Raw genomic sequence first — 26,207 nt, forward strand, 5'->3', positions numbered from 1 at the left:
CCATCTGCACAGCCCCTCTGTCAAGAGAGCTCTGGTGTCACAATAAACTACAATTCCCAGAATTCCCTAGTACTGAGCCAGTTAAAGTGGTCTCAAACTGGATTATTTCTGCAGTGTGGTTTAGACTATTATTACTTCAATCTGCATTTTATTAACTGCTGTTCTTAATTATAATCATTTTCAAGGGACCAGGGCTATTGTGCTCTTAATGAAGACTTTTAATCAATTGATCAATTAATAATTTTAAAATTAAACCATCATTGTACTAATCTTTTTTCCAACTAAAGCCAAAGACAGTGACCTAGGAATTGAGAAGAAGAAGAAAGAAAAACCCAAACCTTTGGTGCTCAAACACAGTGAGGAAGAATAACTGCCTGGATACGATGATTATTGATTTCTTAATGGATTACTCCTGGACAAAATTTACACTCCCACCAAAAGCATCAATCTTGGGATCATAATTACAAACCTCTTTCAGCGTGTTGTGCATCCTGAGTGAACGGAGGGAGGGGAGCTTTATTACTACATGCTGGGAAATGACTCCATTTTCTGTTTCTCCTGTCCCAACCATGTTTTAAAATATACACTGTTAATGGTAAAAGATGAAACACACGTCTTGGCAATGAAGTTACATTAAGAGTAAGAAACTGGCTGAAATTTTTAGAAAAGAGAATAAAGTGCACTAGTTATTGCATATTTGTAGTGAATGCACCTTTTGCCTTCTATTGTTGCCCCACCACCTACTAAGTCCTGTTTCTGCACAACTTGTGTAAAATTGAAGAAACACAGCACGGTTTTAATTTCATTGCCCAGCATCTTCGTTCACCCCTCCCATTTCCATATAAGACAGCAACCCCCTCTTCCAAGAAACAGATAATAAACACATTAGATAATAGTTATCACATTTTAATTAATCTCTACACAAGCAAGTGATTTAAAGGGTATTTAACCATTAAAATTAAGGGTGTCAACCAATTATGGTGGCTGTGGAAAAAGTAGATAGAGATAGATTTTTCTTCCTGTCTTACAAAGCCAACATTTTGCAGTGCTTGCAGCGTGGGGAGGGAGCCAGTAAAGAAAAAGGTAGCACTTCTTTACTCTATGTATAGTCATGTCAATGCATAGAATTCAGTGCTGCAAGCTGCAGTGATGTCCATACCATTTAAGATGAGATTATAAAAAACTGAACCATGCATGTGAAAATGTACATGAAAATGCTTAGAATGCACCAAAATTAGAAAATATACCAAAATTTTCTTTCAAGAAGAAATTACAAAATAATGTGGAATCAGGCTGGAAACTTGTTTTCAGCAACCATGCTAATAATACTCTATTTAGGGGACTTTCTTTCTCAGTCCCACTACCGTCACCACCCTCCAGTTTGGTAAGGACACAGGAGAAAGGCTTCTCGGCAACTGCTCCCAGGCTGTGCACATTTCCTCCCACAGGAAGGCAGGTTGGCCCCTCTCTGTTCTCCTTCCAGTGACAGGTCAAAACCTTCCTGTTTTCCCAGGGCTCTGAGAATTAACTGCCTGTTGTAGAAACTATTTTTATTGGTGTGTGTTCAGTTTTAGTTGTATTTTTTAAATGTACAAATACCTTTTAACTGCCTTATAAAAACTATTCAAAATTAATGTTTTAAGATGACCATTTAATATTTTTTTATTTAAAACCCCTTTCACCCTCTCTTTCTTATTGCCAATGCTCTGTCCTCAAAGAGAATGATAGACTACACAGAATGGACCAGAACCAGAAAAAAGACTGAACCCACTGAGTGAGGGCACCAACAGAAACACAGAGAGATGCAGCACTAGAATTGGCTGAGTGGGTCACCCAAGAATGCCCTGTTAACTGACAAATACTATACACATGTATAAGTCTAGAAATTTAGGTCAAAACATTGACCCCAAAAACCCAAGTCGACCTATCCACAGGTCAATGTAAGTACTGTACTTTAACTCTTATTTAAAAGAATGAAGCATCCCCTGGTGAAAAGCAAGAGTATAATCTGTGCTGGAAGCACTGAACCCCTCTAGTCTCTCATCCATCCAGCTTTAAGAGTGAGCACAAAGAGTTATCTCTTCTGGAATTTTCTAAGTTCTTTGACATTGTTTTGCTTTGCTTCATCCTTTAGATCTTTTGCTATATGCACCTAAATTTTACCTTCAACTTATCCACAGATCACAGAAAATCCATAATTCTGGCCCCAAAACTTGCCCTCGACTTATACATGAGGTTGACTTATAGTTGAGTATATACAATGGTTGTGCCCTACTTAGGTTGGGGAGTTCCAACCAAGGAAAAACATACATTATCACAGAGCACCCAAACTCCTTATGGCTTTAGGAAGTTTTTAGGAACATGCTGCATGCACAACAGCCAGCAGCAGCCGAAAGAGAAAAATGCTTTTGGTTGGACTGGGTTTAGCAAACAGGCAAATGGCACTGCGGGGCAAGCTGGTAGATCTACTGCTGTGTGGGAGGGCAAATCCACTCTCTATTTTATAGCAGGCCTACATGTACAGTTTTTCTGGGTTTTATGGACGTACTCCCAGTGCTGAATTTCTGGAGAGAACAATGTTCAGTGTACATGAACCCACAACAGCTATAAAACCCTGGGGGTGCAGGGGTTAAATGCCAGTACTGTAGCCATACTGCTCTTCTTCACAGGGTTTTATTTTATGGACTTTAATGCCATCATGAGAGTCAGCATGGTATAATGGGTTGAGAGCTGGACTATGACTCTAGAGATCAGGATTTGATTTCCAGCATGGCCATAAAACCCACTGAGTGTAATTGGACAAGTCACATGCTCTCAGTCTTGGAGGAAGGCAATGTCAAACCTCCTCTGAACAAATCTTGCCAAGAGTTTGGTTTTAAATAGAGTCTTCTGATTTGCTGGGAGAGAAACTACCAGAGAAGAAAAAGGGCCTATTTTCAGACAACACAATAAACACACCAAAACAAAGTAGAATTCTGTTGCAAGCTAGAGTTCCCAGTCTTATCTGGTTTGTTGTGTTGTCTGAATCAGTTCAAAGTCATACAGGTCAATTCATTATTGATAATTACCCCACAGTTCTGGAGCTTCCTTACTCTGGGGATTTCCCACAGCACTTTTATTTCTGGAAGGAGTTCTCTATCTGGTCTTATAATTAGTGGCCAGGTATTGGATAGATTTAGATTACATTTTCTGTTTTCCCCCAGCCTACTCTCAAAGCACATGTTCACTTTTTGGAGAATATCTAATATCACGGCCTATTCTGTCTGACAAATGTGAGAGCTACTGGAAGTATCTTTCATTCTCTTTTTCCTTCTCCCATACTGCCCCCTTCCTCCTTCCCCCCCCCCCCCCCGGTACAACTGGTCTATAGCAGGGTCATGTGGAAATAAAGTCACATTATTAAAATATCTTCATCATTTGCAAGGTGTATGATTTGAGTGTTGGAATAGGATTCCTGGAGACCAGGCTCTGAACCTCTGCTTAGCCATGGAAACTCACTGGGTGATCTTGGCCAAGTCAGATTCCCTCGACCTCAGAAGAACACAGTGGCAACCCTGCTCTCAATAGATCTTGCCAAGAAAACAGCATGACAGGTTTGTCTTAGGGCCATCATAAGCTGGAAATGAAGGCACACAACAACACAACATAGAATCATAGAGTTGCATGAGACCAACTCTATGATTCTATGATTCTATGTTGTGTTGTTGTGTGCCTTCATTTCCAGCTTATGATGGCCCTAAGACAAACCTATCATGCAGTTAACAACAAAATGAAGATAAAGCAACATAAAGAGATGCTACGCTTTCACAAATACATCATTGTTTCCATAGCCTCTTGATATATTCATATTTTGCCTGAGCTCTGAAAGGGCAGATTTCCACCTTTCCAATCCAGGCCCTCTCTATGTATAAGCAATCAGGGGACTTTCCAGTGTGCCACAATCTCTAGAATAAATGTATTTAAGATACATAGATCACAATTTTGTGATACAGATTCTTATTGTCCCGCACAAACAGAGGTAGCATGTTACGGAGGCACTCTATTTGACTGATATGAACTGATGTTCTAACTGTATGACTTAAATGTCCATTACACTGGTGTTCAATTAAGGTGGGGGAACAGAGAGTGTCATGGGTCATTACAGAATGGAGTAAACTGCACTCCAGATTGGGGGCTCTAAAAGTTAGGGGAAAGTGGCTTTGTTTTCTATTCAGGGAGGGCACACTCAAGAAAGTAAAAGTGTACCATGGTACTAGTAAAGAAAGAGGTCTTTGGTTATTTTAATGTTAAAAATATTTTCAAAAATGCACTGAATCCAGTAGCATTGGTATTGGGTACCACTGGCATAGTAACCAGTTAGGGTAAAAGAACGTGCTCAATGATTAAATGATATAATTAAGATTGTCAAATAATAATGTAATTGTCTTTCATCCTAAACTGTGTTCTCTTAACACTCTAACCTTCCCCTTAAGGAACTGTGTTGAGAACTGAGTTAAATAGATTGCAGCCCAATGTTGTGGTTTGATTTGACTTAAAAACTGGTCCTTTTGTTCTTTTTCTTTTAAAAATGAATTATTTTGTTTGAATCTGTCCATCTTAACTATGGAGAGAGTCAGAAGTCACAGAGACTGTGGGATTGGAAGAAAGATAAGATCAGGGAAGATATCTCACACCTTTGCTGTGCTCTTGGCTACTGGATGCTATTTAGTGGGCTGAGGCCTCCTGTTTTCTTAGCATTGTGCAGTAATACTAAGAAATTTGTCTTTCTGTATCCAGTAGTTCGTGGCAACATGGCAGGCATGAAAATATAAAGAGCCCCTGGGACATTATAAAAAAAGAAAAATGAAAAAGACACAATTTGTGACCATCAGCCAATAGGCACCTTGTTATAGCAGCTCATTTACAACTAGAAATATAACACATTATCCTAGCTCTACCTACTGTGTAACACGGAGCTAACTGTCAAAGATAGTGTTACAAAATAGTTATTGTAAGAGATCCCCTTAAGCAATGAAATTAATTTGACCTATTTTATTACTGAATTATTACTCCCACACAGATTCTCTGCAGTAGATATTTATCAGTGTTGACATTTGTATACCAGTTAGGCAATCTGCACAGCAGGCAGTCTTGCTTATCAAAGGTGTACTGAAGAGATGTGCTGCAAACACCCTGATGCCAGGCTGAACAGAACCAGGCTGTACACATCCTGCAACCCAAACCCCACATACATCATGCATTATACAAGCCAATGCAAAAATATCTAAATTTGCTTAATTTATACATTAACAAATGCTCAGTCTATGAATGATCTACATGACAACATTAGACCTTTTGATAAAATGACAAGAGTAATGATGTGGATGTAGGAGGAAAGATGTGGGAAAACAAATGAGGGCAGAATAGTATCACTAGAAGTCGTAAGAAAGAAGAAATTGGCAGCTGGAAGGTCTACTCCGTTAAACAGAGTTTAGAAAGTTTAATATAGTTTGTGTGGGAGCTCGTATATGTAATGATTATTTTGTGTATGCATTTTGCATTTTATGTTGGGTGTTACTGTTCTTTAATGTTATTTTATGTATTCAAATGTATGGGTTTAATAAAAAAAATTAAAAGAAGGTTTATTTATTTATTTATTTATTGCACTTATATCTCATCTTTTCCCAAAATGGGATCCAAGGAGACTACAAGTTCTACAATGTGACCTGCAAAATGTTTTTAAATTGTGCCTTTTTCCACAACTACAAAAATATAGTGTTGAGCCCAGATGAAGATGAAGAGCAAAAGTGTGCAATTACAGAAATGCAAATTGTTATAGTCTGTATATTTTTGGGTGAGCTTGGATTTCTTAGAAAAAAAATTGTAATACAAAAAACATACAAGTTTCTCTCTCTCTCTCTCTCTCTCTAAATAGGGTTGGCTGTTGTGAAACATCACACTCAATCTTGCACTGATGTATCAATATTATAACCAATATTAGCCAGTACGCCCCATTGAGTTCTGTGGGCTTTATTACCAGGCAAGTGCATATAGCTTAATATACCTTACCTTCATAACTATTTTATTTAACTATTTTATTGAACTGAAAAATTGATACTAGACGTTGTCAAGGGCTCATGAAGAGACTTCAACATTTCTCTCATATGATCTGTTTAAAATAAATTCCTTTTTTCTATTCTGAAGTATGTTAAACCGTGCATATTTTACAAGGCAACAAATAAAAAACAGAAAATAAATTGCTCAGCTGTGATATGCCCAACACTCTCCATATCATTCATCACTTTAACAGGGTTTGTCAAACTATATCAATATTGTTTGATCTCGCCATTTAGGATAAAGGAATATACCAGAAAACCCAATACATCACATAGAACAATTTGAAAAGCATTCTTGCCCACCTATGCAAAACAACATCACTAGTAGTTGGTGATATAAGGACACTTCCAATTTTACATTCAACATGAGTTATGTTAGTGAAGAATAAACCTAATGCCCCTATACAGACAGGCCAAAATAAAGCTGCTTCGGGTCACTTTGGAGGTATGCTGTTTACATGATGCATGCGTCCCAAGAGTCCGGAAGCTGCACTAAGGCTGTGCACCAGTCCTTAGGACTGGATCATGGCTTTGGTGCGGCTTCCGGGCTCTTAATATGCATGTATAATTAAAACAGAATACTTCCAAAGTGACTCGAAGCAGCTTTATTTTGGCCTGTCTGTATAGGGCCAAAGTATAGCAGCATCTTCTCAAGCTGACCAAACAGAAGGGCACACTTTAATAAGGCGTTAATCCAGAAAGAGAAGCCACCTATGCTGAGAACCCATCTTGCATGTGATCACATATTTAGAATGGAACCAGACTACATGTTGAGTCTCCCTCATCTGAAATGTTTGGGACCAGAAGGGTTTTGGATTGGGGGGAGGGACTTGAATTTGGGACACCTGCATTCAATATTCATACATAATGAGATATCTTAAAGATGAGGCCCAATCTATACACAACATTCATTTATGCTTCATATACGTCTTACACAGATAGCCTGAAGGTAATTATATACAACATATTTAATCATTTTGTGCATGAAACAATTGTCTGTGTACACTGAACCATCAGAAAGCAAAGGCATAACTATCTCAATTGCTCATGAAAAAGGTTTTTGGTTTTGCAGTATTTGGGATTTTGGAATTCCAGATAAGAAAGACTCAATCTGTAATAGCATGGTGGGTATAACTTTATCATCTCTAAATTGTTTGTTAGCTAGGCTATTTGTTTCTAGTGATGTTTAGCCACATTTTGCCTTCTTCATTGTCTAGAAAGTGCATCTAACAACTTGCTATTCATGAGAGTTCATTTGATGGGACAATAGTTTCTAGTCCACAGTACAATCACAGAACAGAATTAACTCCTTGATGGTGTCCAAATGTCCACACCCCACAACTAAAAAATATCAATTTCTCTTAGGTGGTTAGAAAAGCTTATTTTTGTCTCTCTCCTGATTGTTTGAAGATTGGTTTTCTCAAAAGATTGTGTAAAATCTCTATGATTTTCCAGGGATTTGCATGTAATAAAGCAACAGGGACAAATGTGGTGGAGGTATCAGAACAAGTTGGATGTGGCTAGAGATCATGTTAAGGTTTATGCTGTGGCGAAGATGCAGTGGCAAGGAAACTGTACATTCCCACAACCAATTCATCTTTAGACAGTTGACCAACTGAGGTGTTCCATACTATCAAGGAATACATTGGTACCTTGAGGGCCAGCAAAGGTTTAACTTGTTCATTGTGAATTCAGTTGCCAACATATTTTAAAAGTGGTTGCAAGAGAGTTAATGAATACCAACGTGCCCAGATTTGATTGTTCTGAGAAGTATTCAACAAATATTTGAACTTGTTGAATTTCACGACTGAGACTTTAAAAAAAAAATCTAATAAATTACTACTTCTAGAAAAACATAGCAATTTGCCACCAGATTTTCTCAGAGTATGCTTTCTGGAGGCCTGGTAACTGTGACTGCAGCATTTTAATGGTAAATTCAGATAGGTGTCTTTGTCCCTTCCTCCCTTACAATATCAGTAAAGGTAAAGTTTTTGCAAGAGGTCTAGATAATTTTCCACATCATTTCTTCACTGACAGGATTCCATATCTTCCTCTCAAACACTGCATCCGTATTTACAGATGTACGGTGTGAAACGCAGTGTCATGAATGACTAGGTATCCATTTAGAGTATCACTGTCTTCACTTTGGAAAGCAGTATTTCATACATTTTGCTGTATTTTTGAACAAATGTTTCAAAAATTAAACAGAGGGTTTCCCTCCACTTGTGCAGTAATATGCTTACATTTTCAAAAATGACAGACACATGTCTATCCTATCACGCCATTAAAAGAGAAAGGAACATCCAGCCCACAGTGTCATTTAGCCATAGAGTTCCCAATCCAGAAAAGTGAAAAGGGGTTCTTGGAAACAACCCTTCAAAAAATATCCACCACCCAAGAAAGGAGGCCACTATAAGACCAGTTGGACACAGAGTATATCTAGTTAATTGAAATAGCAGCGAGATTCCCCTCCTCCTCTGACTGCTGGAAAGTTGCACAGCATGCAGAGTCCTCAAAGCAAAAAAGGAATTGCGCTCTTACTGTCAATTCCTGATTGTAAATAACAGTGGAATTTTCTCTACATGGTGATCAGGTGGAACACAGCTTGGAAGTAAGGTATGACTTCTGATGAGTCAGTTTGAATCATAGAATCATAGAATCATAGAGTTGGAAGAGACCGCAAGGGCCATCCAGTCCAACCCCCTGCCATGCAGGAAATCCAGATCAAAGCAACCCCGACAGATGGCCATCCAGCCTCCGTTTGAAGACCTCCAAGGAGGGAGACTACACTACACTCCTAGGAAGTGTGTTCCACTGTCGAACAGCCCTTACTGTCAGGAATACTAGTTTGGTAACTAGTTACTTTTTTGCAGTAATAGCCAGAGCTGTCAGTTAGTACTTTTCAGTGGGATATAATAAAGTTTGTGCCTGCCTTCATTACTACATGTTGCTCATGCTCAGCAATGGAAACAATGATAACATTTGGGACTCATGACAGTTAAACTATTATTAAACAAACAAACAAAAAAACCTTAAAAGTTATCCTGAATTTTTTCCATCCTCCATTCTACCAAATGAAAAAAACTAATGCTGTTGCTGCCACAAAGAGAAAGAAGGAGTCAATGTATGTGGAGGGAGAGAGTGGAGGGAGGAAAGGCTGCTCCGAACAGCGATACAGGGAGTGCACTTGAATGACTTGGGTCAGGATGAGTTGTGAGAGCGAGCTAAGAACTGCAGTCATGCAACAGAATCCTATTCATTCTGCTAAGAAGTAAATCCCATTATGATCAATGGGACTTATTCCCAGAGAATGTGTTTAGGGTTTGGTCAAAGTCTGAAATTTGTTTGTTTGGGTGTGTGTGTTGTTTTTTTAAATGAAATCCAGCTATTTGCAAAAGAAAAACAGGACATGAGTACAGCATGGCTTAATGCCCCCTTCTGATCAATCTCATTTAACACAAAAGAACAGGCGGCAAGATATGGCAGTGGTGATGTTGGCTACATATTGCTATTGACACCAGAGCTCCTGTTTTAGAACCAACCACCATGAGTGCGTCTGGTACCACACAATGCAGGGCCTTTTCTGTAGCAAGATCCCAGCTACTGAGGTTCAGATTAAAGATAAAATATGCACCGTCAGGTAATGCCTTTCAGGGACTTCAAAATTCCTTTTTAGCTTGCTTTAAAGAAGGTTGTCTTTCTGTTTTTATTTTGTTGTGTAATTTGTTGTTTTATATTAGTAATTTCACTGTTTTGTTGTATCCCACGGACAGAAAAACAATGTATAAATATGTTAAATGCATATTACATATATAAAGTTAATAACAATGTCTTTTTTTCTGTTGTGGGATATGGTAGTTTTATTTATTCGCTGAAATGCCTTTTAGGATGGGACACCCTCTTGTCCAAAAGTGAAGATATAAATGAATCAACAAAGAATTAAGTGTCTGAACTGAAGATTTCAAACTGCATCTGTTTTTATTTTTTCAATAAATTATATAAATTGCCTAGAAAAGCCTCAAGATCTCCCACTGTACTCAGGCTAGTATCTGACTAGAAATATCCCAAACTTACCTAAAATTATGACCTACTCAAAAAGGAACAACTATATAGTTATCTTTATATGCGCGTGCACACACACACACATGCACATACTGGTTCATACACTATATAATTTCACATCTATTACTAGTAAGCTGTATTTAACAGGCATTACACCCAGTAATGAAATTTGACAAACTTATGGTGTGAGGGAAGAAATAGTCTCAAACAAGTTTTACAGCATTGCTATACAATTACAGTATGCAAATTAAGTGGAATCATGTCAAATGCCAATGGATGAGTCATGTCTGGTGTAATGATCCTCCAAGGAAGGCAGTTCCAGCTAACTGTGTGTTATCCAAATGAGAAGCCATGCCCTTTAGAGACTAAATTGAAGGGAGAGGGAAGAAATTTAGTAAATCCATTTTGTAAAAACCACCAGCATGTACGAATCTTGTAAGCAGTGTTGTCTTAACATGCAGGGAAAAGGGGAGAAAATTCGTGAAATCTCTCTCTCTCACTCACACACCAGAAAATACTTCAGTGTTAAAAGGACAGCTATATAACAATATCTCAAACTTTTTGTGTTTAGTACCCACAGAAACACACAGAGTGTTAAGGAATGTACAGTGCGCCCACGTCATATGTGGGCACGCTTTATGCAGCTTTCAGCATATGCTGAAATCTGCACGGGGAGAAAGGGCAGCGTGTCCCATAGGGAATAATGGGGCACACGCCCATGGTGAGCGCACACCGCTGCACCACTGTGACACCACACCGCCGTGTCCACGAGCCCCATTCATTTAAATAAGGCTCGTGCATAGGCGGAATTTGCTTTACACGGGGGAGTCGGGACAGATCCCCCACGTAAAGTAAGGGCGCACTGTATTGTTTGTTGTGTATTGTGTGTTGCAAAATACATAGGATAGTCTAATACCATAAAGGCCCCAAATCCTGTCTGATCTTGGAAGCCAAGCAAAGCCAACTTTTGGTAGTACTTGGATGGGAGATTGCCAATGAATAACAACTGCTGTAGGCTATATAGTATAAACAGTACAACCCCCATATCCATGGTACTGGTGCCTGTGTATGGAAACATATGCTCTCTATGTAAGACTCTATGGTGTAATTTCCACTGAAAATATAGGGTGGACTATTATTCACAATTTTCACTATTTGCTGTAAGTATGGGAATGTAACCCCTTCAAATATGGGGGTCGTACTGTATTTCAGAGAAATGAACTAGCAAAACCACCTCTTAGTATTCCTTACCTAAGAAAACCCTATGAAATTCATTGGGTTACCATAAATTGACAGGTGACTTGAAGACATATATATATATATATATATATATATATATATACACACACATACACCATCAGGTAATAAAATGGTGGTTCAAATTTCACACCAAGGGGTCAACTTTCCAAAGAACTGATGAGTAGCAAGGGCCATACAATTTTACTTTTATACCAACCACCATCCAGCAGTCTATCTACCAGACTGAGGAGCCTCATACAGTAAGCTTAAGAACTTGTGCCCGCATTTCCATGTTTTCTTTTCTCTCTTCACCCCTTTTTCTTTTTGTTTTGACTCAAAACTGACAACAAGGATAATTTCATCTTCTAAACTATCATGAAAGTTACTCTGAGAACCTTCCTAGCTATACAGCCGGGCACAATACTATAAACAAATAGATAAATAAAAAATAGGTGCAATCTCCTCACTTACAGGAAATTTGCCCAGTTGTTGCGATTCAGACATTCTTCTCCCTGTGCAGCTGCATCCATGGTGATGTGTAGGAATGCCCTGCACAAACCATAGGTGAAAGCCTGAAATTACCAAACCTGTTCCACTTTATTATCAGGCTGCAAGTTTTGATTTGTTATATTGATAAAATTATCAGAAAACTGGTTATTTTATTAAGTGAAATAGTGATCGTTGGAAATTTGGGGGCAAATTATACTTCTGGAATTACTGCAATAAGGATTGTTTGCAGGTGGAAAGAGTTTTGTTTTGTTTTTTTAAGAAAAAAAGCTCCATGGGAGTTATTTTCAAGTAGGTATGTCTAGGACTGCATTGTTAAATAAGTTTACATTTCTCCCAGTATCCCAAAAATGTATCTTTGCTGAAGGTTAGGTGACATGAAATGCATTTAATTTTAATCAGCTGATAAACCAGTTTATTAACACGCCACTGGGGCACGTTCCAGACACGCAAAAAGTACATACTAGGTACGTACTAGGGTTAGGAAAGGGAGTCCTTTCCGGACACCCTAACCCTAGTACGTACCTAGTATGTACAAAATGGCGGCGCCCTATACACATGGGCGCCGCCATTTTGACATGGCGGACACTTAGCATCTGCACGTCACGTCGCGGTTATGATGCCACAAGTGTCATAACCGCACTGCAAAATGAACCCGCTTTTTGCTGCACCAGGGAACCGCACGGTTTGTCCGCTGCGGTTCCCTGGCACAGCAAACACATGCACCGGCAGAGCGCCCTTTTTGGGCGCTCTGTAAAGCGTCTACATTTTCCATCAGAGCTCTTAACACTGGCCAACTTGGTTGATTATTTAATTTATTCTTCTATTTTATTTTATTTTTAATGCATAATTTGTGACATGGCCAAAATGGATCCTCAAGTTACCTAATAAAAATGGCAAAGATTTTAGCACACTTGGTAAATGAAGAAGCTCTTCAAGAGGTAGTTATTAAACCAATATGAAACCAATGTGGCAGTGAAAATATTAACAATCCTTCACTATAAATCTGTATTACCACCAAAATACTTACTAAAATCCCCAGAAGGGAAACGGCAACCTTTTCTCATTTAACATGGGCCCAATTCTGACATTTTCCAGTTCACCTAGGGCTAGAGTAAGCAACTTTTTTCTTCTTCCATGAGCCTCGTTTTCCTAAGATAATCTCTTAAGGCCTTTTTTTCAAGAAGTGGGTACACTGCAGGAGGTAAGAGGGGCTGAAGCTCCTAATGGGCAGAGCCATAGCCAAAAATAGCCAAGCCCACTCCTTTTTTCTCTCTCTACAACCCTTATCTTTCTATCCCTCCCTCCCTAGCAGGCTGCTGGGAAAGTGACAGATCACTGTCTCAGAAATTTGAATTGATCACTTTCCTAAGGCTTTGAAAATAGATCAAGGGCCACATGAGATGAAGCTTAGAAAAACATATGACAGTAGAGCCAGAACCCACATGGCCAAAGGGGAGGAGTCGATTTTGTAGAAAGGGAGTTTTATGGATTTTGGATGTGATTTTACTTTGCTGTATGGCCAACATGGCTACCTATGGATATGTTTTTGAGAATCTTTACAATTCATGTCTTCTTCTGTGCAAAAATTTTATTGTAAATTTTTAGGGCAGAAAACAGCATTTTCCTAGGACAATCTCTTAAGGCCTTTTTCAAGAAGTGGGTACACTGCATGAAGTAAGAGGGGTTGAAGTAATATTTCTGCATGCTGTTTTCTACCTCCTTTGAACAAATCTTGTGAAGAATAGCCCACAATAGGTTCGCCTATAAGAAATTACTTGAAGGCACACAAAAACAACAAAATGACAAGTCCCAACTACAGCAAAAAAATTTGCACAGAAAACTATATTTTTAAAAAATGCTGTTTTCTGCACAAAATTTGCAAACTTTGCATAAAACAGATCCTGAACTGCTAAAAGTCTTCAAAACCTGCACAGTTTTTTCAAAGACGTTATCACAGCAGAAAGAAAAAAAGGATGACATCCCTGTCCACTTTAGGTACTTCTCTCCTCATTGTAGACATGTTGAGAACAAATGTGGCTGTCCCCATTAGAATGAATTTTCTTCAAAAATGGCAGTGCCAGCTACTCAAAAGGATGAATGAACAGCTCCCTACCTCCTATTCCTCTTGAGTGATTTAACAGGGTGTGTGTGTGTGGAACTGACAGGATGAAGGTTACACATACAGAAGATGCAGGGCAGGAGGGTGTGACAGCCTGTGCTTTATTACAAGGCAATCTCCCCCCTTCACAAGCCATTAATGTGAATATAATAGTACTGCAGAAGATTAACCAGCGATTCCACTCCACCCTCACTATAACCTTCAAGGAGAGAGGGGAGTGGTTTAACAGTCATTGAACTCACACTTTAGAAGTATCCAAAGGACTCTGTTTAGTTTTCATATTCTCAAGGATCGCTCACCAAGAATGAAAGATAAATCCATTTAGCGGGAGGAGCCACACAGCTCAGCTGCAGAGCTAGATCTGAGAAATGCCACTTTTTTGGACTACACTTTCCAGAATCTTCCATCATCATGATCACTGGGCATAGTTGCTTTTTCCAGGAACCATAGTCCAAAAATGAACATTTCTATGTACAGTGCTGAAGAATACAAAAAGCCGAAGCACTAAAATGTCCAGTTAGAACAGGGGTTCTTCACTTCGTCTCCACTGAGCACTAGAACGTAAATGGATGGGCTTCAGAGATTGTATGAAATGGGTGCATAAATGATTTTTTCCCCCTTTGATTTCTACTCTGGTTATTTTGACTTAGAGAATTGTAATGGATAATATGAAGGTATATATTAAAAAAAAAGCTAGTAATTTCAAGTGTTCCTTGTAACTGTTGATTGTTGTTGTTTTTCATGCCAGATTAGTTCATGTGAATCAAAACAATTTCCAGTGTTATAAGATCAGTTGCACACATATCTTTATGCGTACGGCACATAAATTTACAGTTCACCAAATTCTCATAGCCATCTTCAGATTCTTCATGACTCCAAAAATATTAAGAACCACTGTATTAAATAGATCTCAGGTAGCACATTTGGGAAGGACCTCCTTGTGAGTTCTTAAGAAGTTGATGCGACACTATGATCTAACTCAGTTTGGAGAAACATCACATTTTCCATTTGACACTTTAAGGGCCTCAGCCCTATTTTCTATTTAAAGAAAACTTCACATTGGCAAAGGAAGTGCTTTCAAAGCATGTGGGAATTGTTTCATGAAGGCTAAGAACCCACTGAAGGCCAAATTATAGCCACCATGTAGATGTTACTTCAAATTGCTCTGCGTCAGCATTTTGTATCAGGCAAGTAAGTGATTAGCACAATGCACATAAGACTATTTTCCCACACCACTGCAACACAAGCACAGGTATGAAGATCATCATTATAGGGAGGTACCATATGTCTTGCTATGGGGAGAGAGGCATCACATGGAGCAATTTTAAATGGTCTTTTTAAATGGCCTTTCTATCTGCAATTCATATGCAAGCTTTTGGAAACCAAGAACTATATTGATAAGAAACTAATACATAATTCTCTTATTGTTTCCCTTCCCTGTTCTTCAGAAACTCTGCATTGGAAGCTCCAAAACTACAATTTAAGGTGAAATACATTTCCCCGATTAGCTGTATTGTTGGGCATTTGAACTGTCCCAGCTGCTTTCAATAGATGTACTAATTTTGTTTGGCCAAAGGTATCATTTGATGGGAGACATGATTCTCAGTGACTGTGGATGTTTGCCCCAATGAATGAATTGGTAGGTTGAGGACCTATGGTACTTATAACAGAGAAATGAGAGCCTGCGTGTGTGTGCCTTCAGGTTGCCTCTCGAGTTATGACAACCCCATGGATTTCATATGGCATTCATAAGCAAGGAATACTCAGTTCCTTCCTCTGAAATGTAGACTACAGCACCTGGCATTCCTTGATGGTCTTCCATTTAAGTAATAACCAGGGCTGATCCTGGTTAGCTTCCAAGATCAGATAGGATCTTGGATGTTGAGGCCAGGGATGGAGTTAAACTGGAGAGCTGCGTTGGAAACAATTATTGTCTGAGAACCTGATGTGGGGAACTGCAGATTATGCTTCCTGTCCCTTTCATTTCCATTTGGATCTGCTCTGTTTATGGAACAAATACAGGTAATACCCTGCAACAAAATCCCCGCATCCTGGCAGGTTGAAGTGGTTTTGTTCAAAGTGCAAGCCAGACATGGCTTCTGACAGAAAGTTTCATTTCGTTCCACTAACTTAACCTTTTACAATTTTTTTCATGACAGTCCACATTCCACAGCTATTGAATAGACTTGCTATATTATGTTGAACTTCTCAGCTCTGAAAAATACTGTTTTGGATTATAATCAATTATTATTATTATTATTATTATTATTATTACCCACCTCTCCTCACGGCTTGAGGTGGGTTACAACATAGTTACATTACATAAAATACATATATTAAGCTGCATAAAATACACATATTAAGAGATCTATGCAATATTACAATACGTAGAACAATCATTAAATATAAAATTCATGTTTAAAATTCATGATTAAAAACTGCCTGGTTAGGCCTGCCAGAAGAGATGGGTCTTCAAATATGTTTTATATTCTGATAGCTAAACCAGCTATCGGAATATATGACACATTTGAAGACCCATCTCTTCCGGCTGGTCATTCCACAGTCTTAGGGCAGCCAAATAGAAGGTCCTTTGGGTAACGGTTGCCAGTCGGGTTCTTACAGACTGCAACAACTATCCCCCAGAGGACCTCAGTGTTCGGGGTGGATTGTATGGGAGAAGGCAATCTTGTAGATAACCTGGACTCAAACCATGTAGGGCTTTAAAGGTCAAAACCAAAGCTTTATACTTTGCTCAGAAACTAATTTGCAGCCAATGGAGTGACTTGAGTATGAGTGTAATATGTTCACTCCTGTAACCAATCTGGCTGCCATATTTTGAACCAACTGAAGTTTCAGAACTTGGCACAAAGGTAGACCAATATAAAGCGCATTGCAGAAATCCAGCTTTGAGGTTACCAGCATGTACACCACCCTCTTTAGGTCCTCCAGATCTAGGAAGGGGTGCAGCTGGCATATCAGCTGAAGCTGATAATAAGCACTCCTGACCATCTCATCTACCTTGGCAATCAACCAATCATGGGCAATATCCAAGCTGCTCAAAATGTAAATCAGAAATAGGAAAGGTTACTTTTTGGACTCCAACTCCTAGGCCAGCACAGCTGGGTATTTTAGAAGTTGTAGTGTAAAGGTAACTGACCAAAGCTTTTTGTAAAACTCAGGATTTCTATGAAGAGACTAGGGAGTTTATCGCACTGGCCCTGAAACGGGCCCAGTGCATTCTAAAATGTGCACGGGCGCAGGCGCGCACAGAATGGGATGGGGCCAAGAACCCCATTTTACCACACACTGGAACACCACCTTTGCCACCGGGCATTCCAATTGCATCCCCATTCCGTTCCAGAGGGCGCCATTTCTGAGAACTGTTCTAAAGTGTTTTCAGAAATGGCGCCCTCTAGAACAGAACGGGCATGCAACTGCAACGCCCGGCGGCAAAGGCGGCATTCCAGCATGCGATAAAATGGGGTTCTTGGCCCCATCCCGTTCTGTGCATGCCCATACGCGTGCATGTTTTAGAACACACTGGGCCCGTTTCAGGGCCAGTGCGATAAACTTCTAGATATTTCTGTTTCGTTTTGGTTCTACCTCTCTCAACTACAAGTGCCTGAATCTGCTATTATAGAAACTGATTCCCAAGATACCCTAATCTGTCAGTATTCTCTTGTCAAAGATACTGTATACCCAGCTTCCCTGGTCATTCTTGAATACCAAGAATGCAGTGCCCTAACCGTGGAGCTCAAGAATGTCCAGGGAAGCTGGGTATAAAAGTAACAGTGTCTTTGGACAATAGCTTGTGTGTAAGGTGCTAATAAACCAGAGTTCAATGCTTGGAAAAAAGAAGTCAGAAGGAAGATGTGCACTAAATATGTTTCCCCTGGTCCGGTTGAAACGGGCCAAAAGCAGCGTGCCGGCACTGATTCTAGGGTTCTTGAGTGTGCAGCAACCGCACACTCCAGATCCCTAGTTCGTGCCGGCAGCGCCATGACAGCACAGCCCTGCCCGCACTGCACTTGTGTCATGGACGTGATACAGTGCGCCAATGGAGCACTGATGACATTATCCGTGCATGCCACAAAGAACCTGGTTTTTGCAGGTTCTTTTTGGGGCAGAGGGATGCTGCACAGTTTGGCTGCTGCGGTGTCCCTCCAGAGGAAAACTGGACGCCTTTCAGGGTGGTCTGGAGAGCCCCCCTATCTGCCCAGTAGGTAGGCAGCACAACAGAAAATGATGTTTAAAATATTTGTTTACAAGTCTTCTTTGGAATGGACAGATACAATACCACTCCTATACCTTAATATACTAAATAATGCTTTGTTTGAACTGTTTCTCACATCAAAACATGTTGATATTATAGCAGATTTGCTGATAACTAAGAGAGATAACTACAAGAGAGGGGGCAAAATATATATATATTTAATAATATTTAATAAAATTTAACATAACCATGCAGCACATGGGAAGAGGCATAATAGATCTGGAAAACAGATTTGTTAGAATAGAGTTGTTAAAATTTACAGCACGTTTCAGCACAGTGCTTTATAACCAGGCTGCAGGAAATAGAGGCCTTGTTTGATAGTGGAAGTGCTGACCCACCTGTTGCTATACTGCTAGAATTTTTACAGTACAAGACATGTTGTCTCTGTTATGTTTCGGGGACATATGCAGGCATCCCATTCCCTGGATGTTGCTCATTCCTAATCTAGACCACAGTTGAAGCCACAGAATGGCCTAATTCTGACTGATGAAGTCAGCTTGCATTTGAACAATATCACTTCATGCTACAGGTCATGCTCACATGACTGAATTCTCAGGGGGTGGGAAGTATGTTAGTAGGATTGGTCTTGCCCTATGGGATAGTGCAGACACTGTGAGGTTAGGGAGGAAGAGTAAGATGTTTGACAACAATGTTGCTCAATCTGCTGTGCTCCAGCTAAGCCAGCTTGTTGTCCTTACATGTAGTAGTAGATGCAGTTTCCTTGCAAATGTTAAGGTAAGATTCTGCTGCCAGTCTGATGACTTTTGTATGGAGAATGAAGGAGACATATCCTGTCCTTCATCTTAGGGGGGAAAGTGTATCATGGAATGGCACTGTAGAGAACGTTTTCTGTGTATAGGAATTCTAACAGAGGAACATTCAAATATGCAAGCCCCCCTTGCAGTCTGATGTTGTGCAGTACAGATCCTACACTTCCTTGAGGCCAATGTATCAAAAATGGATCCAAGAACTGTAGCAAAGAACTCTAACTGACATAAGCAACCACCAAGACTAACTTTAAAATATTGAAACAAAAGCCAAAGTCAGAAACCACACTGACTTGGAGAAGGTTCCCCCCCCCAAACTAAACAAAACAAAAAGCAAAACAAAATCTGTCAGTGTGAGGGACAGAGAATAATCTTCCTGGCTTCCAATCACACACAACTCAGCCATTACAATAAACTGCACATGTTTCCTTAGCTCTTGGTGATTCTGAATGATGATTTACCAAGCAGTGATAAATTCCTCTCATTGTTTGCGAAATCTATAGAGGCCACTACATTAGCAACCACATCTTTATGCAGCATTGGGGGTACTAAAGAATATTCACAAATTTTCTCAACCTTGACTTTGGTTGTGAAAAGGTGTCTCAAACTGTTGCTACATGGTCCAAGAGTTTTTGCACATTTCAGAATATCTTTTTTTGCATTTTAGGATTTTTTTGGTGAAAATTTCATTTGTACAAAAAGAAAAGGTGTTTTGTTTAAACTATATATTTTTTACATCAAAAATAGATGATATCCCGGCATATTGGTGGAGAGAGTCCAGAAATGCAGAAGTCACATTTTCAAAAGGTTTTTCAAAAGTCTTGTAATCTCATCCAGCAAGGAGAAAGCTTTCAAAAAATTTCATTCTCATGTGCAAGAATGAAGTAAGTGGAGATTTACATCTCTAAGCAGCCCAGTATGGTCATTTCATGTTTAATCTTTCTCAAACCCTGTTTTGGCATAAATCATAGGTTCTGCATTTTTACTATATATTTAATCTAGTAGATTTTCTTGTTCCTGCTATACCAGAACTATACATTAGCTTACATATAAGCATGTAAAGAGAAAATGCTACAGAGATATCATTACCATCTCCTGGTGAGGATGAACTAAAACAGACACTGTCAACATTATGCTTCCACTAAAAACTGTTTTAAAAAAACCAGATGCTGTAAAAGCTTTTTATGTATTTCCATTAAAAACTATCATCAGTAAAAATAGTATTCTGACCACAACTGAAGTGTCTTCCTGAGGCTCCTAGAATCAACAACACTACACTTGTAGTGCATTTTTTGTGTAACTTGGAAACAATCCTTGTCCCCACTATCACAACAATAGAAACTAATTGGCTACAAGCAAAATTTTATCTGCATTTATATTAGTTAGCATCATTCTATCAATTCAGTCACGCTTTAAGTGCCAGTCCCTGCTAACTTCACATGAGGATCAATCTGCTGCTCAAACAGATATCTCTCCCTGGCAGATAGGATGGCATAAACTTGTTACTTAACACAACACACATCACACATAATCCAAACTACCAAAGATCAGCCTAAAAAGTCAACGTGGAAGAGGCAAGACACTGTCAGTGTCAAATAGCAGCCTCCCATTAAACCAGTACTGCACAGAAATTCTCCAATGGACACTGTCAATATGCTATGTCTGTGCAATCTTTGTGAATGTATAAGTAGCAGAGAAGGACTAGAAGACAACTACAGCTTAGTATTCCATCAGTGCCTGTTGTAGCACTTTGGAGTATGTGAGGGGCACACAGCTACATCCTGCAGTTATAAGACTGAACAAAAGTTTCATCTTTCCTTTTGACTGCATACAGGGGGGAACACTGACGTTTCTACTGCAATGGTCAGGTCAAGTCAGGGATACAGTCACACTAGCCAAAGGCCTAGAGAGGCACTGCTCAGTAGACATCCGGCTTTTTTCCCCCTGGTTCTCATGCATGGCTAATTCCCCACAAAAACAGACTGTGCTCTACACTCCTTTGGACATCACCACAAGCCAACCTACCAAGGATAACTGCAACTCTTAAACCATTCCTTGATCAGAGCCTTTCCATTTGCTAATCAAGGCTACTCACATCTCATAAAAGACACTGTAACCATTTCAACAAGTACCATGGATGCAACTTTAGTTCCATTAAAACCACTAGAGGTTCATTCAGTATTTAAATGAAGCTGGACAGAAGTGCCTGTTCAGTATTTCTCTTAGTTTTCAGTGTCCACTTACAACATTTTAAGATGATACTCGGATTAATCATTCACCAAAGCACACACAATTCTTCTTTTAAAAAAAGAAAAAGAATCAAGGGAGAAACATACTGCCGACTATGCATAAAATTATTACTTAGCCGAGACACTCTCATGCAGCAGGTAGCACTCCTTTCATTATAAAAGAGGAGATCTTGGCTTCGTCTATAATCTAAGTATGTGATATGTAATTATAAATGTGGCAGTGAAAAGATGAACCTGACATCTGTGAAACCTGCCAAAAATATTTGACCTGCAACCTTTTGGAAGCAAACCTGAAAACATTAGTACTTTAGCCAAGTCTTACTCACTTAGAATTGCCACGGGCTAATAAATATGAAAAATCCCTCCCTCTCAAGCATGTAATTTTACTACAGTTGGGTGAGAATGGTTTGTTTCGAAAGCAGTTGTTTCTGTCTCCCTTCTGGTACACACTCTGTTTACAGTACATAAAAAAAGCCAAGAAAATTGCCTCTTATGGGCTTCTTCCTTGTTTAAACTGGATACAAATACAGTAAGACTAAGACAAGAGGTATCGTGCTAATATGAACTATGAAACTCATTGTAAATTCGTCGATCATACTTCTCTGAAGAATGAAATGCTGGAAAAGCAAAGGAGCATTGTTGCGATTTAACATTTGGGATTGCATCAAAAATAATTCCTTTTCCACTTCATCTTCTTTTTAAGTATTTAGTGCAACATACCAGCATAATCCAATCTTAGCCTCCTATCTAACCTCTTAGCACAAGATTAAGTTTCTAAAAGGTAAGAAATAAAACAAACACAAAGTCCAGTTAAGTCACATTCAAGAAAATTGCTGTGTGGTTCACAGGCCCAATTCCATGAGATCCCAAAACTGTATGGGATCAATCCAACGGTCCTGATCTGAATGCTTGAGACACTTTTGCCATTATATCTACTACAGCACACCATTGTCTGTCATCCAGAGCCCAGTTCCAGCAAGGTTATACTCTTATTTGGTGTCTTTAGCATCAGAATTCACTTAGCAAGCATCCTGTCTTCTAGCTCTCAATATTGTTAAACATATTTAGACACCACAGGTTCCCCAGAAAAGATAGGATACAATTCCAAATAATTGACTGCTCAATTTCTAAATCAATATGGAGATAATAAATATGCATGGCAGAGTTCTGTAGAATCTTTCTTTCACATAAAAAAGATGGGGGAGGGATGAATACACTTGCAACCTCACTGGCAATGAGAGTTTATGGGAGTGACAGGGAGAGAAAGTATCCACACAAGACCCTTTGAAAACACATAGGCCTGTTACAGACTGCCAAAATAAAGCTGCTTCGGGTCTCTTTGGAGGTATGCTATTTAAATGATGCATGGGCCCTAAGAGTCCGGAGGTCGCGCCAAAACCACACTCCATTCCTAAGCACTAGAGTGCAGCTTTGGTGCAGCTTCCGGATTCTTAGGACCCATGCATCATTTAAACAGCATACCTCCAAAGAGACCCGAAGCAGCTTTATTTTGGCAGTCTGTAACAGGCCATAGTAACATTGGTCCAAAACATATTGCAGATATAATCCAGTTTGAGACTGCTTTAATTGCCCTTGCTCAATGCTAGGTAATCCTGAGAACTGTAGTTTTGTGAGACATTTAGCCTTCTCTGTAAGAGAGCTCTAGTGCCAGAACTAACTACAATTCCCAGAATTTCCTAGCACTAAACCAGAGCAGTTAAAGCAGTCTCAAACTGGATTATTTCTGCAGTGTGTTTTGGAGCAGTGAGCTGAGCACTTATGGCAACAGGTCATAGCTGAGCTGCAGAGCCCCTATTCTGCACGTATGAGGATCCAGTCCAAATTCGGTCATCAACATCGCCAAAGGATCCAAAGAAGCAGGATTGGGATGATCCCATGCCGGAAGCCTTAGAAATATGTTGCCTGGTGAGACAATCTCAGGGTAGATCAACCAACGATCTGACTCAGTGTACGGGAGTTTCACATCTTGTCAGGGGTAGCCAAAAATAAATAGCTAAAGCGCTGTACACAGGAAATCTTCTTTCAGTCAGTTGAACAACTCAAAATGTGCTTCACTGCACCAAAGACTTTAAGAGTTTGCATAAAATAAATAACTGGCAAGTTAATAAAAAAAATCAATCAGGAAGCCATACCAACTCATTTTGATGCTACCTATCCTCCACAGAGAAGAAGTGGTGTGCCTGCATGCTCACACAACCTCTCTCGCACACACACACACACATATATATGTATATACACTTTTCATCAGAATAGGGTACAAGTTATATAGACGTGGCTGTTCCTTAAAGCTTTAGTAACTCCACCCACAGAAACTGGAAGTGCTTTTTCCTGACAGAAAGCTATTTGGCTAACAGAAAATAATCTCAGAGCCACATCATGCAAATAGTCCTTCTTGCAGACCACTTCCCTCCCATGTCTTTGAAATCTGAACTCTAAATCCGAGCTTTGAAAAGTTTTTGTTTTGCATTTTTTGGATAACAACTCCCAGAATTAACAAGCCAAAACTGGAGGATTCTTGGATCAGCAATCCAGAATAGGTACATTTAACAAGATCTGGTCTAAATATAAGCCATTTTGGGATTCCCAAGGCAGAAAAGTTGCATCCATATTCACAGGACAAGTCAGGGGCACTAAGATATGCCCAGAATGCATATCTGGAAGAGCACAAATGGTTACCAGCCATGAACTCTCATTTCAGTATACCATCAGTATACCTATTTTTCATTGAGCCTATCTACTAAAATGTACAACATCTGCTAATTAGTGTTAATAACTAGCATGATAAATCTAGATGTTTCAAATGGGGAAAACATTTGCTTGATTGCCACAAACTCATTATAACTCAATAATTATCTGAGGCAGGAGTTCTTTTCTAAATGATAAAAAAGTCTTTCCTTTCTACTCATAAATACAAAATGAATTTTTCAAATGAAAAAGTCAAATAGTAAAGTTTTATAACTCAATAAAATGTATATCTGAATCCCAATTCCACAGGTTTGGAATTGTACAAGTGTGGTGAATTATGAAACTGCCATATAAAGTTCAGTCCAGAATACTAGCTATCATACTCTTTAGCAATATGTATATAGTAATTGGATATTTCATAATAACCCTCAATTTTAAAGGCCCATAAAATCTGTGTTTTACTCATAATTTGCTGGAAGACAGGGGAAACGACCAGCTGTAACACCTTCCTCTCATTCTGGACCGATATGAAGATCATGCTTTATTATGACAAAAAGTTCATTCTTACACCTTCATCTTTCTAGCAGTGTATTATTTGCAAAAATAAAAATTCAATTTACAGGAATTCATGCAAATGCATATCCAAATAAATTAAGCTGATGGAAAAAGAAAGTTGTAAATTCAAGATTTTCAGTTGTAGAAGTTAGACGAATATTAAATGTTCCAGCCAAACAGTGAAAAACCCATAATCTTTCCATTAAAATTTTTTAATCTAATGAAGTTACAACTAGTAGACATTTATATTCTGTGTATAAATTTAAAGCAGTGTTAACATATAACAATGAAAAAGCCATACAAATATATTTCAGAGGTTGTAGGAGAGAAGCTGAAGAATCAGAGGGCAGTAATAATACTTTTTGTAGCCATTAAGCCCACCAAATGTAACTTTATATTAACCTGGACTACATTCTCTCTGTCTTTCTTCTATCTTTGCTTTGGAGTCCTGCCTAAAACCTATTTCAGTCGCAAAAGAAACCACAACAAGTACTAACAAAATCTAGCACTGTTGTTGTTGTTTTCCTACCTGGTGCAGCTAAGTACCAGCACCCATAAACAACCTTGGGATAACTCAGACTAGCGTTCAAGTTCAGATTTAAATAAGACATCAGGCAGGAATAAGAGCAATTCTGTCCTGTCCCACTGTTTGTGTGTTTGCAAATGGCACAGATCAGACAAGATCAATGTACCTGCTAGACAAGAGGCTTTAAAAGTGACTTACTGCTTGTCATGTGACTTGGTGAGGTATGCTGCCCATTAGGTGTGCTTGAGGTGAGGTCAATTGCCATATTGGAGTGCTCCCTTTCGGGCGAATGTTCATGGTCACCTGTTCCACAAAAGACAAATTTCCATCAATTTTTGGATAGCAAAACAATTGTTCCTGCTCAAGTAAGAACAAGGGATTGCCCAGGGGGCAAGAGGGGGAGATATTTGATAGCACAATTCCCACAACATTATTAGATGATCCCACCGCTTAGCAGGGGGTCCTTGTTCTGGCAAAAGTAAACATGAACATCCCAGAATGTAAAATACATTGACAGCGATCTCACAAGAACCAGCAGGAAGATCTGTCTCTTGGCTTGCTCAGCATGACCAGAACTGTTTCCATACTGTTTGTTCTGGGACAAGGCAAGGCAAGAATAGCTCCATACACACATCCCTTTGGTTTCGTGCTCAGCCACTTACTTTACCACGCAATGTATAATTTATAAAAAGAAGATGTCATCCCGCAGCAGAGCAGAAAAACACACAGAACGCAAGCACAGAAAAGTTGCATTCCACACCGGTTCCAGTTCCATGTTCCTCCCAGGCATATTGTTTTATTACACCAGCAGCATTTAGTATGACATGCCAACAAACTCATTCGGTCTTAACTCAACGAGAAGAAAGAAAATAAAAGGTTTGTCATTGTTTCAGCTCCCAGAAAGTCAAAAAAAGCAAAATAAGACAAATACTTACATGGCATGTATCCATCAGTAGCCTCCGCTTCCATAGTCAAAGTGCAGTGCTGGAAAGCAAAAAGGACACTGTCAAAAGATGCCCTCCGTCCATCTGTCAACCATTAAAGATATCGGTTCCTCATCACCAAAAACAACAACAACATTATTTTTGGAGCTGCTGCTTTAACCA

General features: G+C 39.2%; 1 protein-coding gene across 4 annotated transcripts in view; it reads right to left on the reverse strand.

Annotated features, from left to right (window-relative positions):
• The window catches only part of IKZF2 (IKAROS family zinc finger 2), a 124,195-nt gene that overhangs the window by 93,948 nt on the left and 4,040 nt on the right, over nucleotides 1–26,207 (reverse strand). For all 4 annotated transcript variants that reach the window (XM_089477654.1, XM_089477655.1, XM_089477656.1 and 1 more), the window contains exons 2-3: nucleotides 26,037–26,085; nucleotides 25,300–25,404 (exon numbers count right to left, since the gene is read on the reverse strand). In XM_089477654.1, the coding sequence (XP_089333780.1) occupies nucleotides 25,300–25,404; nucleotides 26,037–26,070 (139 nt within the window). In that variant the 5' untranslated portion in view covers nucleotides 26,071–26,085. The remainder of the gene's footprint in view (nucleotides 1–25,299; nucleotides 25,405–26,036; nucleotides 26,086–26,207) is intronic.

Source organism: Sceloporus occidentalis, unplaced genomic scaffold (genome assembly GCF_023333645.1).
Source record: "Sceloporus occidentalis isolate IW3139 unplaced genomic scaffold, rSceOcc1.0.p SCAF_12, whole genome shotgun sequence".
NCBI classification, from domain to species: domain Eukaryota; kingdom Metazoa; phylum Chordata; class Lepidosauria; order Squamata; family Phrynosomatidae; genus Sceloporus; species Sceloporus occidentalis.